This window comes from Bos taurus, chromosome 8, assembly GCF_002263795.3.
Source record: "Bos taurus isolate L1 Dominette 01449 registration number 42190680 breed Hereford chromosome 8, ARS-UCD2.0, whole genome shotgun sequence".
In the NCBI taxonomy this organism is placed as follows: Eukaryota; Metazoa; Chordata; class Mammalia; order Artiodactyla; family Bovidae; genus Bos; species Bos taurus.
In genome coordinates, this window is record NC_037335.1 from 61,453,681 (window position 1) to 61,469,023 (window position 15,343).

Below are 15,343 nucleotides of genomic sequence, written 5' to 3' on the forward strand. Positions count from 1 at the left end.
GCTACTTTTTACTTTCTAATAATAGTTTGCTTTTGATCAGTGTTGTTCATCCAGAGATTACTGTATATAAGTGGCTTTTTTTAGTTAGACACCTTAGTTTACATGAATATGACATTTAAATTGGAAATTTGGCCACTAAGTAGTCTAATTTGCACACCTTTCTTTAGAAAATTCCATTGGATAGTTAAGCTTAAGATATATAATGGATAAAATTTTTAGCATGGTTGGAACATACGTACTTTTATCATTAATAATGGTATAATCAGAGATTTTGCCATTCAAAAGTTATTTTCTGAGTTATTACCATGCCCGTAATATTTTAGATTGTATGAATCATCTTTGTTACTTTTATCACTACCCTGAAAAATAAAGAGGAATGACAAATTAAGTAAAGAATTGTTTCAAAGATTATAAAGGTTTAAAAAAGATATAACTCGCTCTTGATTTTACGTATGCATATGTGTATGTATATGTTTGTGTGTGTATATATATGTGTGTATATATGCATTTTTAAACAAAAGCTATAAACTCACATCCACTTTAAGGATTGCCATTTACTTAGCTTGGTAGTTTAATTTGTTAAAATCATTGCTGTCTTATAGTTATTATTAAAAATATTTTTTGTCTTCAACAGTTCTTTTTCTGAGACAATAATAAACTGATCAACTATTCATGAAGAACTTAGAAAATGTGTCTCTTTAACAGAGTCACAATTTAAGCATAAGGAAAGATTTATATGTGTGTCCATAAGGAAGTATCTCCTAACTGGTTTTTGTTGCTGTTGCTTTTGCTTGTTTTGGTTTTGTTGTTACCTATTCTGGCTTCAGTAAATCATTCTTTTACAAAATTATTGTGGTTTTATTGGGTTTTTAAAGTTATATCTCTATAAATGTAACAGTGGAGAAGACTTGACTTTTATGGGAAAAGTCAAGATTCTTAAAGCTGTCTTTTGTTTTGCTTTTTTAGTTCTTTTTTATGTATTTCATAGAGTATAGCAAATGATTAGGTAAAACATCAGAAATTTATAACTACAGTGAAGTCTTCTTAAAAGTAGTTGCTATTAAATTATTTTCTATCATACTACCAGGGTTCAAAATGTTCTTTTAAAAGGTGTACTTGGTGAGTCTTATTGATTTTTGAACACTGCTGTTCATTTATCAGTTTAACTGAGTTATGGCTCTTAATCACATCTTAGTGCCCAAAACTTCTAACCTGAAAAGAAAAAAAGAGAGAGAAAACTTTGTTACTGGCTTTCTGACAATGGCAGGGAGTGTGTTAAACCAGTGTAAAATTCAATTAAACTGTCTAGCCAGGTTTTTGAAGCTGAAATGCAGACCCTTTCTGTTAAGCTTCTTATTTTCCTGTGACCGACACCGGTGGATGCTGGGTTATGCCAAAACCAACAGGCTGTAAAGTACCTTGTTTCATGCTCGCAGCTGATCAATATTTTTATTTTCCAGGCTTGCCCAGAAATCTGGAGGCAGTATCACCTAACGGTGAGTAGAAACACCTTTTTTATTTTCCCCAAGACCTAGCCTATTTACCCTTCTCTGAACTGTTGACCATAAAATATAGACAAGCATCTTCTACTGGAAGATAATAAAAATCTGAAGCATTTTTGCACTGAGAAAGCAATAATATACTTTTTCTCTTCTCCCCTGCCCACTACTCTGTCCTTTATTTTCCAGTTCTTGAAAGATTTTCATTGTTTTTTATTACTCACATCATTTAATGATTACGTCATGGTATTTCTCAGTTTTCCTAGATAACATTCATTAAAGGGGAAAAGTATGCTAGGAGCAAAAAAGAACAGTAGTAATTCAGCAATCCAGTGTCTTTAAAATGTTGTATTATCTATAGTCCACAAGCATACTATCCACACTATGTTCCATTATAATTTTTCTGGCTTTACTGAAAGCTTTACACATTATGTTTTAGTGAAGCTAGAAAAAACTTAATGTATCTTTCACATAGAACAATTCAGCTGTCATATCCTTAAGCCCTTCTTGACTTACTCAAAATGTATAAATATCTTCTTTATACCATTCAAATTATTTAATTCTTTGGTTTCCTTTTACTATGATTTTAGGCCAAGTAGAAGCAGAAAACATAGTCTGCTGAGGAATCAAATTGACTAAAGCTCAATAATATGAGTCAGTTTATTTTTAATATTTAGCTTAAATAATTTCAGTAATTCACCATAGACCCACTAGTCATTTCTTTTAATATATTAAATATGTTGTGCTGAGCAAGAAACAACAATAAAAATTACTCTTGTACTTATACAGTTATGCAGTATATTTAAAAGCAGTTCTTTAAAGTTTAACTTAATGAAAAAAGTTTTTTGTTTGTAGGAGAACATAGTAAAATAGAAACGGTAAAGTTTTTACAAAGCATGTCTTCTTTCTGCTCTCCCCTTAAGAAGTAAAAACAAACCAATAAGTCGACTCAGACTATCAGTGTGCCTGTTACAAGCCCCAGAAGTACAGCAGGTGGTTTGTTTTCACATTCTGTTGTCACTGTTTACTTTGTTCAAAGATTCTTGGTAGAAAGCTGTAATTCCTCTACTATCCTCGATCCCAAATTGGGTTTTGTTAAAATTCTTTAGTGTTATCCCCTACTCAAAAATAAATAAATACACACACATGTGAGTGAGCACACACACACACACATACACACACATTACACATATTGTTACAGATATAATGCATATGAATACATTATGTTTGTGTATAGGTAGCAGTTTTTTTTATCCTAACACACTATGGTGAAATTCTTAGCCTAAACTTAACTGGAATCGAGTCATGTATTATACTTTTCACTCTTTGGAACTGTATAGCAAGTTTTTCATCAGCATTTTTATTAAGTAATAGCCTAATGTATATGACATTGCATTAATTTTCTGTTTTCCTGTAAGTTAGAGAATTCCAATCATGAAAACTTGAAGTGTAGGAAATACCATTTTAAAACTATTCTTTTCATTATTTGCACCTGTATTTTTTTTTGTATAACTATCATAGAAGGATAAAAATCAATGTTTGGTATAACAGATATTTTAAGGTTTGTTTAATATTGTAGCTTTTGAAAAACATAAATTATAAAAGGAATAGTTAGGAAAAAGTAAAAACAAAAGGAATTTGCCTTTGGAGAAATTACAGTCTATTCTATCTGTAGGTTTAACAAAATCATTTTGAAAAGTTTGTCTTAAATCTGGGATCATGATTAATTTTTCAAAATAATATTGAAATAACTATCACAATTCTAAATTATCAAGTTTCAAATAATAAGTAATTAAGTGTTAGTTTCCTGTGCAAGCATAAATGCAAAACAAGTATATTTATAATCGTGTACATCAATCCAGCTAAACTAATTATGCATATAGGCAATATCCTAATGTGTGCAATTAAGCAATATTTAATCTTGAATAAAAGCAAGATACATGATGATTTTAGTCATCTTCAGCTCTTTTACTAGGCGATGGACTGCCATCTATTGACTCATGGTAGCCCTCACACATGAATGTGGCATCAATCAGGGCAGTGACCAACTAATGAAGCCCAGGTTAGAACTGCTATTGTATAGTCATTTAAACTAATCTTCTTAAAATTGGATATTTCTACACATAATCATTGATTAATTTCTTTTACTAACCAAAATATGCCCATTTCTTATTCAGAATGAACTATGCTTTCTTTTTTGAAGGAAGAAGTGGATTTGTATATCTGGTTTAGAAATGTTTACATTTGAGAAGCTTTTGATTGCATTTATCTGAGTGCCAGTCAGTGAGGATAGAAGGACATTTACACAATCTAAAGTTTAACTACTACAATTTAAGATCTATCCAGGAATCACTTTCTTTAAAAAAAAAAAATCTGTAGGTTAAACATAGTTTTATTTCTCAAACACACAGGAAAGATGGTAGAGTTGACTGGTTTAAATGAGCCTGTGAAATCAAATCAGAAATTCCTTAAAACATTCTGAAATAAGAAAATTAAAGAAGTATTCACTGTTTTCAGTAATTTCATGAGAGGTCAAATAAAGTCTCCTTTATAACTTATATCTGAATAATAGCTTTTTAACCAGACTTGACTAGACTCACTATACTAATAAAGAAAAAAGACCATCATCCTAAAGGGTGCATCCTAATAAAACTCTGGCACTACATATATTTATATATATCCATGTTATAGCAAATGTTTGGCCATGTCATTTTTCTTTATATATTTATTTAGTGGCTATAAAATTATATCATATAATTTAATGACTTTAGATTGTCAATTTGTAGATCTGCATGGGAAAAAGAATAATATATGATTTTTATTTAGCATTTAAATAATTTTTCTGAATAGTTTGTGTATTTACCTCCTTCAAAAAATGTTTAGAAAGTTTTTTAAATCTTCAATAATATAGCACTGTTCTTGTATTTTAATTTCTGTAATATTTTCAGATTTTGGTAAAGCCTAACTTTGAATATTCTTTTTCATCTTTCAGATAACTCATTCTAGATTTAAAAAATTTCCCTCTTTAACTATTCAAGAAGGAAAGTCCCTTCCCCCATCCCCTGTCATTTCTAGTCTCATTTATATTAAAAATCCCAGGCCAAAATGGCCACCAACAGAGTTTTACAACCAACAGAATTTTTAACTAGTAGAGGCTATAATTTGACATGTTTTAGACATTTTGTTAATCTTGTTTTTAATCTACTTACTTTAAAAAGTAACCAGGAGTTTGCTATTTGGGGGGCAGATGTATTAAGAACCAAAAAGGACAATACATCTTTTATGTTTAATTTTGTGCTTGGATTTCTTTGTGTGCATTGTTAAAATGTGTTACAACCTACTACCTTTTATTTTAACTAAAAGTTTAAACAGGAAGCAAATGTGACCTTTTTGAAAGAATCAGGTTTTGAGTGTTTCTTTATATAAAATGTTTGAAATACCTAGAACTCAAAAAGCAGAATACTTGCTCTCAGGGACATGAACAGAAAGGAATAGCTTCCCTGTCTTCCTTTCTAGTTTAGGAAAGGCTTGTGACCTGCATTTACTAGTAATTAATAGTAGTCTTACCTGAACTAATTGAATGCCAGAGTGTATCTTATGGACCATCACTAACGATATCATTTCATCTTGCCACTTAGTTTTCTCTCCTTACTTGAAAACATCAATTTAGAAATGCGTTCTTTGGATTTTCACAGTATGGAAATGGGAGTTTGAATGTTACTCTCTAAAACATTCTCTGCCATACATTGAATAGGCAACCCTAAATGCCAACAGATTCAAATTTAACTTTAGAACTGTGTTTTATAGTCCAGAAGGAAGGACCAAGAAAGTGGAATTTCATTATGAGGCAACAGCTATACAAAGGCATTTATCCTGGAATTGTGATATCAGTTAGGGTGGGTGACAGTTTTCTACCTGGCTCATATTAAAATGGAATATATTTTAATTAACTTAAAATGTGAAAAAAAATGAAGAGTTAAAAGAGCTTCAAAAAGTCAGCCTCAAGCCAAAACCTTTTCTTTTCATGGACAAAAATCTTTCCCTCTTTTTCTCTTTCTCTCTCTTCATTGACTATATATTGGGAATCCTAAATCTCCTAATGAGAGCTTCTTGGCTACATAAACAGAACTGCAAAACCCACAAGAACCCCATCCACACAGCGGATATCAAGTGCTAGGACTTTGATTTTTCTTCCATGTATGTGTGTCTATGGAAATAGAACTGGTTACATACTGTGTTTTAAAATGTCAGATACTTCCAAACAGAGTGAGAACTCAGCCTCACTCTATTTTAGAATTATTTAAGTCACCTTTTTCTTCATACTTTTTTTTTGAAGACTGGCATACAAATTATCACAAACTAAGACTTTATAAATTCATTTTGGAGGCCCTTATTTTGGTCTTTCAGTTCACTTTGCCAGCTTCCTTAAGAACTGGAAATACTCTTGTGTAAATTGTAGGGCTTTTTCCTCTGTGTCTTGAATCACTATGGTTAAGTGTTGTTATTAAGATATTACATCTCTGTAAAATTTTTCAGAGTTTTAGTTTTTATTAAAATGCCCTTAATACTAGAACACTACCATAAATGTGAATGTACTATGCTCTGAGGATTCAGATTGTACATGACTGTTTTGTAGTACCTCAGGGCCATCTTTCCGTAGTAGTACTAGAAAATAAATCATGCTGCTCTCTGTTTCAGGTTACTTTGGTGTCTGAATAAAAAGAGTTTTCTGAATAAGCATTGATGACTTATTTTCTAATATTCCATTTTGATAGCAGAGATAGAAAATATATTTATACAGTGACCAAAATTTTTAAAGATTTTTTTCAAATGGAAAATTTATGTGAGTACTTTAATATTTACTTAAAACACTCACCTTGTTCTTAAAGAATTTAGTGTCACCATTTTGCTAATAATTTTTTAGTGCAATCTAACCATGTTTTGAATTTAGTATAAAAGATAAATACTACATTTAAAGAGTAGGTCAACTGATTTTTTTCACTAGCATGTTGGACCACATTTGCTAGAACTTATCATTGGAAGCAATTGGAAAATGCAATTTCAAAGCAAATGAAACCTGGAATTATCAATCTCAATAAATGAGATTCATTTAAAAATAAATACAATTTGCCAAATCATCAAAAAGCAATTTTCGAAAGCTTCTGTAATAGGAAGGGGGAAAAAGGTGAATGTTGTGAATTATAAATGCATATGTTATTTTTACTCTCACAGTGTTTCCTCAGACCTCTAGACATTGTATATACACAAACTTATTTTTGAATTTGAATAGCATAAATTATTTAGATTTGAATATAGTTTATTTCTATTTATTAAAGCACATGAGAGAGCCTTCATATTTTTATTTTGTCGAAGGAATATTGAGGTGTCATCTCCTTCAGTGAGAATGCCCAACTTACTTGATTTCCAGTATTTAATGCAAAAATTAGTTTGTTTTAAATGGGGAATCAATATGGCATATTTTGAGTAGTTGTTTTAATATATTTAAATAATATCAAGTGCTTTATGAAAATATTCTAATGTAGATTTAAATGTTTCAGAAGAAATGAGAAGTATGCAGCATTCACACAATCTAGAAAAGATTCTTTATAAATATTTTGTCCAGGAAACAGCTGTGTTTTTGTCATTTTCTAAGTATCTTTAATGTCCTAATCACCCATTATTGTGATTTCTGGTTTTTTTAGGTAGTGCATGTTGCTAATAATAAACTAATTGAATCTTAAGCTCTATTATAAACTTCCTTTCTTCAACTGACAAAAAAAATTCCTGTGCTGTTTGTATGCCCCTTAGTGGCTGGGAGCAAAGTCTATTACATATAAGACATATATTTACTATATGGGCTTCAAATTTTACTTCCATTTTAGAATTTTAAAGAAATACCTGTTGCGGTTTATATTTTCTTACCTGTTAATAAATGTTTCTCCTAAAGATTATAGAAACATGGAAAATTACATTTGGGCTTTTTGCTACTCTTTTTTTCTTTTCCATAGTGTGTTCACCTTTATACTTAGAAAGGAATTATAGTTAGTCGTTATAGGGGCAATTTCTTCTTGATACTTAAATTTTGTTACAATTAAATCTCAATTTCTAAGTATTTATAATTTTAGCATGTACAACATTTTAAAAATATTTTCTTTCTTCTCCTTAAAAAACATTCATCATTCATATAATCCCAAAGAAAACTACATTGTGTTTTCCTTTGAAGCTCTACACTTTGAAATATTGTTCCAAATATGACAAAAGTTAATGTAAGCAGAGAGCCTGAGAATTTTCAAGATTCATGAAGTTTAATACTGCACAATAATACCTAGCTGTATAATAAATTAGAATTTAAAAATCTGAAATGTTGAATGCTTATTTTTTGTCAGGTTAAATACACGTTAAGAGTATAGAATTATTAGGTAGGACAATTTTAGCATATTCGAGTGATTGTTATTCATATGTGCTTTGAACACGTGGTTCATGCATTCCTTAAATATATTCCAGGTGATTGAGCTTGTCATGATCTTCTCTGGACATTTCAATGCAAGAATAAAAGTATACTGGACCAGTGATATTTGTAGTAAGCATTCCTTTTAGTAGTTGTGCGTGTGAATGACATGGTAGATTACAGTAATTCCTAACAGGTCTTAAGTATATAGGAATTGATTATTCACAATCATCATCAACTATAACCTTTAAAGGTTTCGTTCAGTCATTTGACTAATCTTCAGGAAAAGGCTCCTGAAAGAACCCCTTGACTTATTGACATGAATAATCTCTCTCAATTAGTGTTATATTTTCTGTTATGATATAAAATACAGTTGTAAACTTAGGTTGAATTAAGTTTCATATTTTAAAAGCAAAATCTCTTAAATTACTATAAGTTAATGAATTGCTGATAAACCCAGATTTTAGACTTGGAATTCATTTGCCATTTGATCCCCAGATACCAGAAAGTCATGAGAGTTACATTTTTGTACATTTGCAGATATTTTCTTCTAGCTGTTTTGAGTTCAGCATTGGTCCTCCAAGACCAACAACTCTGGTTTTTTAGAAATATCTAAACTATTAAATGAAGAAAAATGCTACATGTTTAGAGGACAGTTGAACAAAAATATTTTTTAAATATCTTTTGAATTAAAATAGATCTCCCCCTTAATTGGTATACCAATACACTACTAGATCACATTTGAAAAATAAGAATTATTCACTAAGAATGTTCAGAAATCCATATTAGCTTTGTAAAAAGGATTCATTGTATAAATCAATTGTTAATAAAGCTATCCCAGTATTTTAATTCCTCTTTTCCAAAACTCATACAGAATTAACTCTTAAATAGATTTTAAGGTCACCTTTATAATTTTGTAGTATATGGATGTCTATAAATACCAGTTTTACATAAGTATTTTTCCTTTACATGTATTTGTGGATTATCCCACATTTCTTTTCAGTTAAGGGAACTAAATTTTGGATTGTTCCTTAACTATATTTATACAATAAAATCTTAATTCCCTCCTTCTTAAATCACTCACATTTCATTTATTTGTCTTTATATCATATTCCTTCTCACATATTAAAGTCTTTAGAAAAATGTGCTGTAAAATTGGGGTGAAAGGGCAGGCTTATTTCTGAGGAAATTACTAGGAAATGTTTTAATCATAATATGGAGGAAAGAATGCCAGCTTTGGGATCAGACTGTGGTTTAAATTATAACTTTCATTTACTAGCTGTGCAAACCTAGTTAAAATATTTCCCTTTTGAGATCCTCAGTTTCTTCATCTGAAAAATGGGTATAAAGCCTTCTAGGGTTGTTGTAAGTATGCTGTGAAATAATAAATGTAAAGTACTTGGCACAGTACCTAACACACAGCCTATGTTTAACACTCTGTGAGCTCCAGTACAGCCATCCCACAGATGACTCACTCCTGTAGAGATAAAACACTGGACTAGTATCCCAAACTCAGATTATGTATTTTAAAGTCTTCTATTTGCCTAAGATGAGATCCATAATGACCCTTTTCATGTCTGTCTCCTAAAAATGTTTCCTCCTTAGAGCTGTTGAAATGAAATCCCCATAAGCAGTGTCTTTTCTTAAAATTATTTACTTCAGTTTTCATTTTCTAGTTATTTATGCTCATCTTCTTTCTAGAAATATAGGTAACTTTTAATTAAATATAGCAAACAAGTTATTTTCTTAATTTGATTTGCCTAAAAATCATTATAAAGACTTTTTAAAAGTAGATCACAAACATATTTACTCCCTCTCTTAGTGAAAATGATGATATAGAATGTGTACCATTACAAAGATAAAATGATATCATTTTGAAAAAAGCACATTGTTAATAAATGTATAATTCTTAAGTGGTAACTTCAGTGTCATCTGAATATAGTTATCTCTTATAAGCAATTATAATACTTTCCACCAAAGCTAGAGAGTTTATGTTTATCAGATTAAAAAAATGAAGCAAAATAGCATATCAATTTTTTGCCCTTCAGGTAAAACTGTTTCCTGTGCCTTCATATAACTGATGCCAGAAACCAGCCTGATTTCACAAAACATTGAGTTATAAGAGCTTGATCAGTTGTTCTGAAGACTCCCACCCATATTCTCATCTAGGTCCAGCAGAAAGGACAACAAAAAATTAAACACTTCCTCAATGGATGTGATTGATAGTCTTTCAAAGAGCATTCCTATTCCATATTCTTTATTTTAGGACAAGCAGGAGCTAAGATGGAGCATATTGTAAAAGCATTACTTCCCCCCCTTTAAGCAGGTACTTACTGCTGTGGAATTCTCTACCTTTGTGGCTGGTGGCTAAGAGTATTTCAGTAGGATAAGCATGGGTGGGCTATCAGCAGGGGAAGAAGTATGTGTTGTAAGTCATGTGAAGTTATGACAAAAATGAGAATCTCGGGGCTTATTTGGATCCCCTGTGTATTAGCTAATAAATATAATAAAGCTATGGTTCTATTATTCTACAGTTTTTCAGTGGGATAGTTTATGTGCAATTATATGCAAAATATATAGGCAGATTTGAATATGTTAAGCACTGCATGTGGTTGTAAGATGTATATTAATGTGGTTTCTGTGTTTTATAGTCTACCCCAGTAAACATTCACATAAAATATCAATGGCTTCACACATGTATGTGTTCTTCTCTTTCCCTTCCCCCCACATCCTGTCTCCACGCCCTCCTCATCCCTCCACCCTTCATCAAAGCTTGTGGTCCTTTTCCATCCGTGTACTAAAAGGTTCTTTGTAAACCAGGCCATTTGTCCATCATTGTTTGGGGTCCAAACAGTGGTAAGATACCCTGTCACCGATCCCGAGTGCTATGAATGGCAGCTCCTCTCCGGACAATTGGCGGAGGGGCTGAGAAATATTCCTGAGAGGATTATTTAACCTTTCAATTTAGAGGGCACAAAGCCTAGCTGATTAATGAACTTTCTGATGGGCGCCGATAAGCGGATCTATTTCTTTATTTCCGCTAAAAGTGATTCCTTCTCCTGTCCATATTACTATAATCTTAAACATAAAATGTGGCAAATAGATTAAAAAACAGCACTAAAGAGTTTATCTGGCTGGCAAACTGAAGGAGCTAAATTAAAATTGGTAATGACAGCAGTGGCTCAGCCTCATATATGGTTTTTAAATGCACTGTGTATTTTGAAGAGACTTATTCTCCAGCACGACTGGTAATGACTGCTTTTGGTGCACAGTCTGGGGCTGGCTTCTGTTATCCCCACCCCACCCCACCCCCCACCCCCCCAAAAAAATGAGTTGTGTTATCTGGATGGCTGCAGACACATACGCATCCCCCTTTCTCACTGCATGGGCAGACAAGGTCGATAGCATTACAAGGTATTTGTGGCAGTGCTTGTTTCAGTTTTCAGAGCTGCCAGTTTCCAGGCGGATTTGAATTACAAAAGAAGAAGCTGGCATGAAAATTGAAAGGTTTTATCGGCTGGTCTGAAGCCTCATAGCACATTGCTTATTTATGCAGTCCATTTGCACCAGGAAATATAAAAAGGAAATACATTTTTAAAATAAGGCCATAAAGACCCAGATATGTTTAAGATGGCAAATAAAATATAGATACCTATAATATCTTTCCAGGAAACGATTTTCACTTAATGTTGCACATTACTTCAGAAGAGCATTTATGTTGCTGTCATAAATTTGTGCGTTTGTGTCACTATGTAGGTAGTCTCTGGGGATTAAGAAAGAAGCCTTTGCTAACTTACTTTAAAATTAAAATAGACGGAGGGATAGCTCTGCAGTTTGAGAGCTACATTGGAAATATTTAAATAGGGTGGTAAATTAAACTTAAACTAACATTTTTGCATTCCATGTAAAATTAGCTATGGCCCAGTGAATAAATGCCACTACCTTTGGAGAAAATTGGGATGCTTTTTAAGCCATGAAGATTTGGAGCATTCAGAGGGTAAATTAATGTGATCCTTACTGTCTTGCATATGTTCATTGTTCTCTGCTTACTGAGGTTTTCTTTTTTGTTGTTGGTTTTTTGGGGGGGAGGTCAAGTAGGGTTAGAATGTCATTTACAAAAGGAAAAACCATAAATTAATCAATTTAATAGCTCCTTATAAAACTTATGCTTAATTCATTTTAGTCTTCAAATATATTGTCTGTTAGATTTTGCCTAACACTTAACATTGTGAATATATTATCTGGTTGGGAGTTATACCAACTGTTTACCTCTATCCTTATTACTGTAGTGTAGTTTTGACTTGAAAAAGATACAGTCATGTAATCCCTTACACTGTAGGCTACATAAAATAAAGATATAAGTATACAAACATACAGTACTTCAAGGACTTGAATACTTAATGGTCTTGCCACACTGGTTATTTGCAGCCTTCAACCCATTGGCTTATAAAACTTAAGAGTGTCCAAAAGAGGGGTAGGGAGGAAGTTATGTGTACATAGGAAATTTCAAATCAAATTTCAAATCAGAATAAAGCAACATACTTTATTTGCTGCAGTTCAAATGAACACTGTTTTAGAATTCATCTTCCAATAAAGCAAATTGCTCTATTACTCTCCGCTTAACCATGAGAGATGCAATTTTTTTTTTTTTTGCAATTTTCTTTTTTACCAGTGTCTGGTACCTTTCTCATGTTTTCATGACCTGGACTAATTACTTCATGTAGTTTTTTTTTAACAGAGAAAATATCAAAAGCATACACGTCTGCTGCATGCTAATGATGTGCTGTACATTTTTTCATGAATTTTCATAAGGATTTTTTCTACGTAGCATGTGTGGCTTAATGATGTAATCACCCGATAGACTAGAAAATGCTCCAAAGGAGACGTTACGGTCTGTTGTGTACATAATACATGTTTCAAAAATCTGCCTAATTAAGGAATTACTCGATGGATTGGGAGTCTGTTGGGTACATGACATAGTTTTTTTAACACATAGAAAATACAGGTATGTCATTATATATGATGCTTTTAATGGAATTTTTAGGATATAAGGGAAATTAATGGCAATGTCTGCTGGAATACAATTGAATTCTTTTTTTTTCACTGAGGAAAAACAAAGCTTAAAAATCTTCGGAAGCTTTGTTTTAAAATGAGACTTTGTTCCCAAATCTCTCACAGGGAAGTAATACAATGAATATTTGTCAGAAATGGAAGGTTTTGTTCAAACCGTGGGTGGAGTAGGCCTGGAGTTCAGGTTGCTAGGTGTGAGGGCCCACTCCAGAAAACCACTGAAAACGGAGAACAAGATACTAGCCTTTATAGGATAAGCATTTTTGCCTTTTCACAGACCCAGCTTTGGTTCAGTTCACTGCAAAACTATTTGCCCAACTTTAAAGTTTCTTTCTTTGATTCTTTTAGGCACCAGCTGTGATTTTCCTTGAATATGTACCAGTTACTTTTCTGTTGGCATTTATTTTGTGAACAACACCAAAGGAAAGGGAAGGCATCCATTCTTTCCCTGATGACTTTTCATAAAACTAAATAAAATACTTAGAATACTATATCTGATTCTAGAGTTGGTAGTAAAAATAATATATTTACATTGGAGAAGTATGTTTTAAATTCAAATTTTTGTTCTGTCCAAATGTGAAATTCATGACATTAGGTCACTTCAACTAGTGGACTTTGACTATGTGGGCAAGGTTTTGGATTGTTGGAACATTTTCTTGACAAATCCTATTTGATTACTTGGGTTGGATATTTTAAAATACATGAATATAGGAAGGAGGCTTGAGCTGTTTATTAAAAGAATAAATTAATTGGAAATATTTTTGAAAGAATAAGGTAGTTCTCAAGCATGAAAAGCATAATTGATTTGAGAGATGTGTATACAGATGTTCAGGAGGACTGAAGCTAAGCTCAGTGCTTTACTCAGTGTTACATTTGGTCATGAATACATTTAACTTCAAGCACTTAATGTATTTGCTTTTTAATCTATATTCATATAACAAATTATATTAATAAAAACATAGTCTAATCTTTAAGCATATGTATGATTATAAAAATAAGTCTATTTTGCATTCACAGGAGTAGAAAATTCCCTTTAATTAATGAAATTGATTGCAGATCCTATATAGTAATGAGCTTCAACTAGATACAAGCCCTCATTGGATCAAAGTCAGTCTAGATAAGGGCAGCCCAAGGTCACAGAGGGAGATCCCCAGCAGGTTCATTTGCATAAAAAATTACTGTTAGAAATAGGACACTGAGGCAGCTCTGGCGTTTTGATCTCTTGGCCTTTGTCATGGAGATTCCTGGTAGTGAAGGGAGTAAGGCCAGTGTCCCAGATAATGATTAACTGTTTTAATGGCATTCATTCATTCATTCCGCACTAACTACTCATGCAGAAAAAAGGGTTATGTAAAATGACATTAGAAGAAAATCATTTGTAATCGTTGCATCGGGCTGCACTTTGAGGAGACATTAGGAGTAAATCCGTGGCGTGGTAGGCTTACGCTTTATCTTCTGATATTTACTGAGTTTACTGGTGCATGAAAAGCTTTTAGCAAGAATAGCAGATGGGATGGACCTTTCATAGGTAATGCTATCTACCAGGTTATTACTTCTATATATTGATGGTAAAGTAATCTCCAAGATATCACCCTACAAATAAAGATTATTTAAATGTCTGTAACCAAAAAACAAAAACAAACAAAACTGCTTTCATAAATAGTTCATTTGGTTATCCAGTGGGTCAGTCTTTAGGTAAATCTTTTAACTTTAAAAAAAGTTCTAGAAAACTACATTCATTCCCTTGCATTTAACTTTTTGTCTGCAGTACAGACATGTATGACAGAACTTTGAACTTAGAGCTAATCAGTTGACACATTCTGCTTTAAATTGGACCTTTACCGTTAATTAAAAATAAAGACATGCTCCAAGGCAGAAGTATTGAGTCACAGATTTCTATTTCTAACACTTTAAAGAGCTGTAAGATTTTTGTTAGGTCATAGTATGAAAACTTGTCCACTGGAAATCATTATTGAGTTTTCAGTACTGTATTTTCTAATACAGAAATGTTCTCTAATTAGGTAAGATCTAGGCTGATTTCATTCCTATTAAGTCCTAGTACATGATAGCAGCAGATAGCATTTGTCATGTCATTTACTAATTAATTATTGCGAAAGTTTGAATTTCCATAGCACGATATAAATACTGTTGCTATTTTTATTATAATAATGGAAGTTTTTAACTAGTGATATTATTCAGATGAATGAACATTCAGTGTTTGCACTTCATCCGGGGCATAAATGAACAGTGGGACTAAATATGAAACTTTTTGAATGAGATTACTTTCAAAATAAAATAAGTGTCAACATTAAACATGGTTTCAAAA

At 32.1% G+C, this 15,343-nt stretch overlaps 1 protein-coding gene across 4 annotated transcripts in view; it reads left to right on the forward strand.

Moving 5' to 3' along the window:
* Window positions 1–15,343, forward strand: part of ZCCHC7 (zinc finger CCHC-type containing 7) — a 279,596-nt gene that overhangs the window by 244,243 nt on the left and 20,010 nt on the right. For all 4 annotated transcript variants that reach the window (NM_001046100.2, XM_059889030.1, XM_059889029.1 and 1 more), the window contains 1 exon segment: window positions 1,461–1,496. In NM_001046100.2, the coding sequence (NP_001039565.1) occupies window positions 1,461–1,496 (36 nt within the window).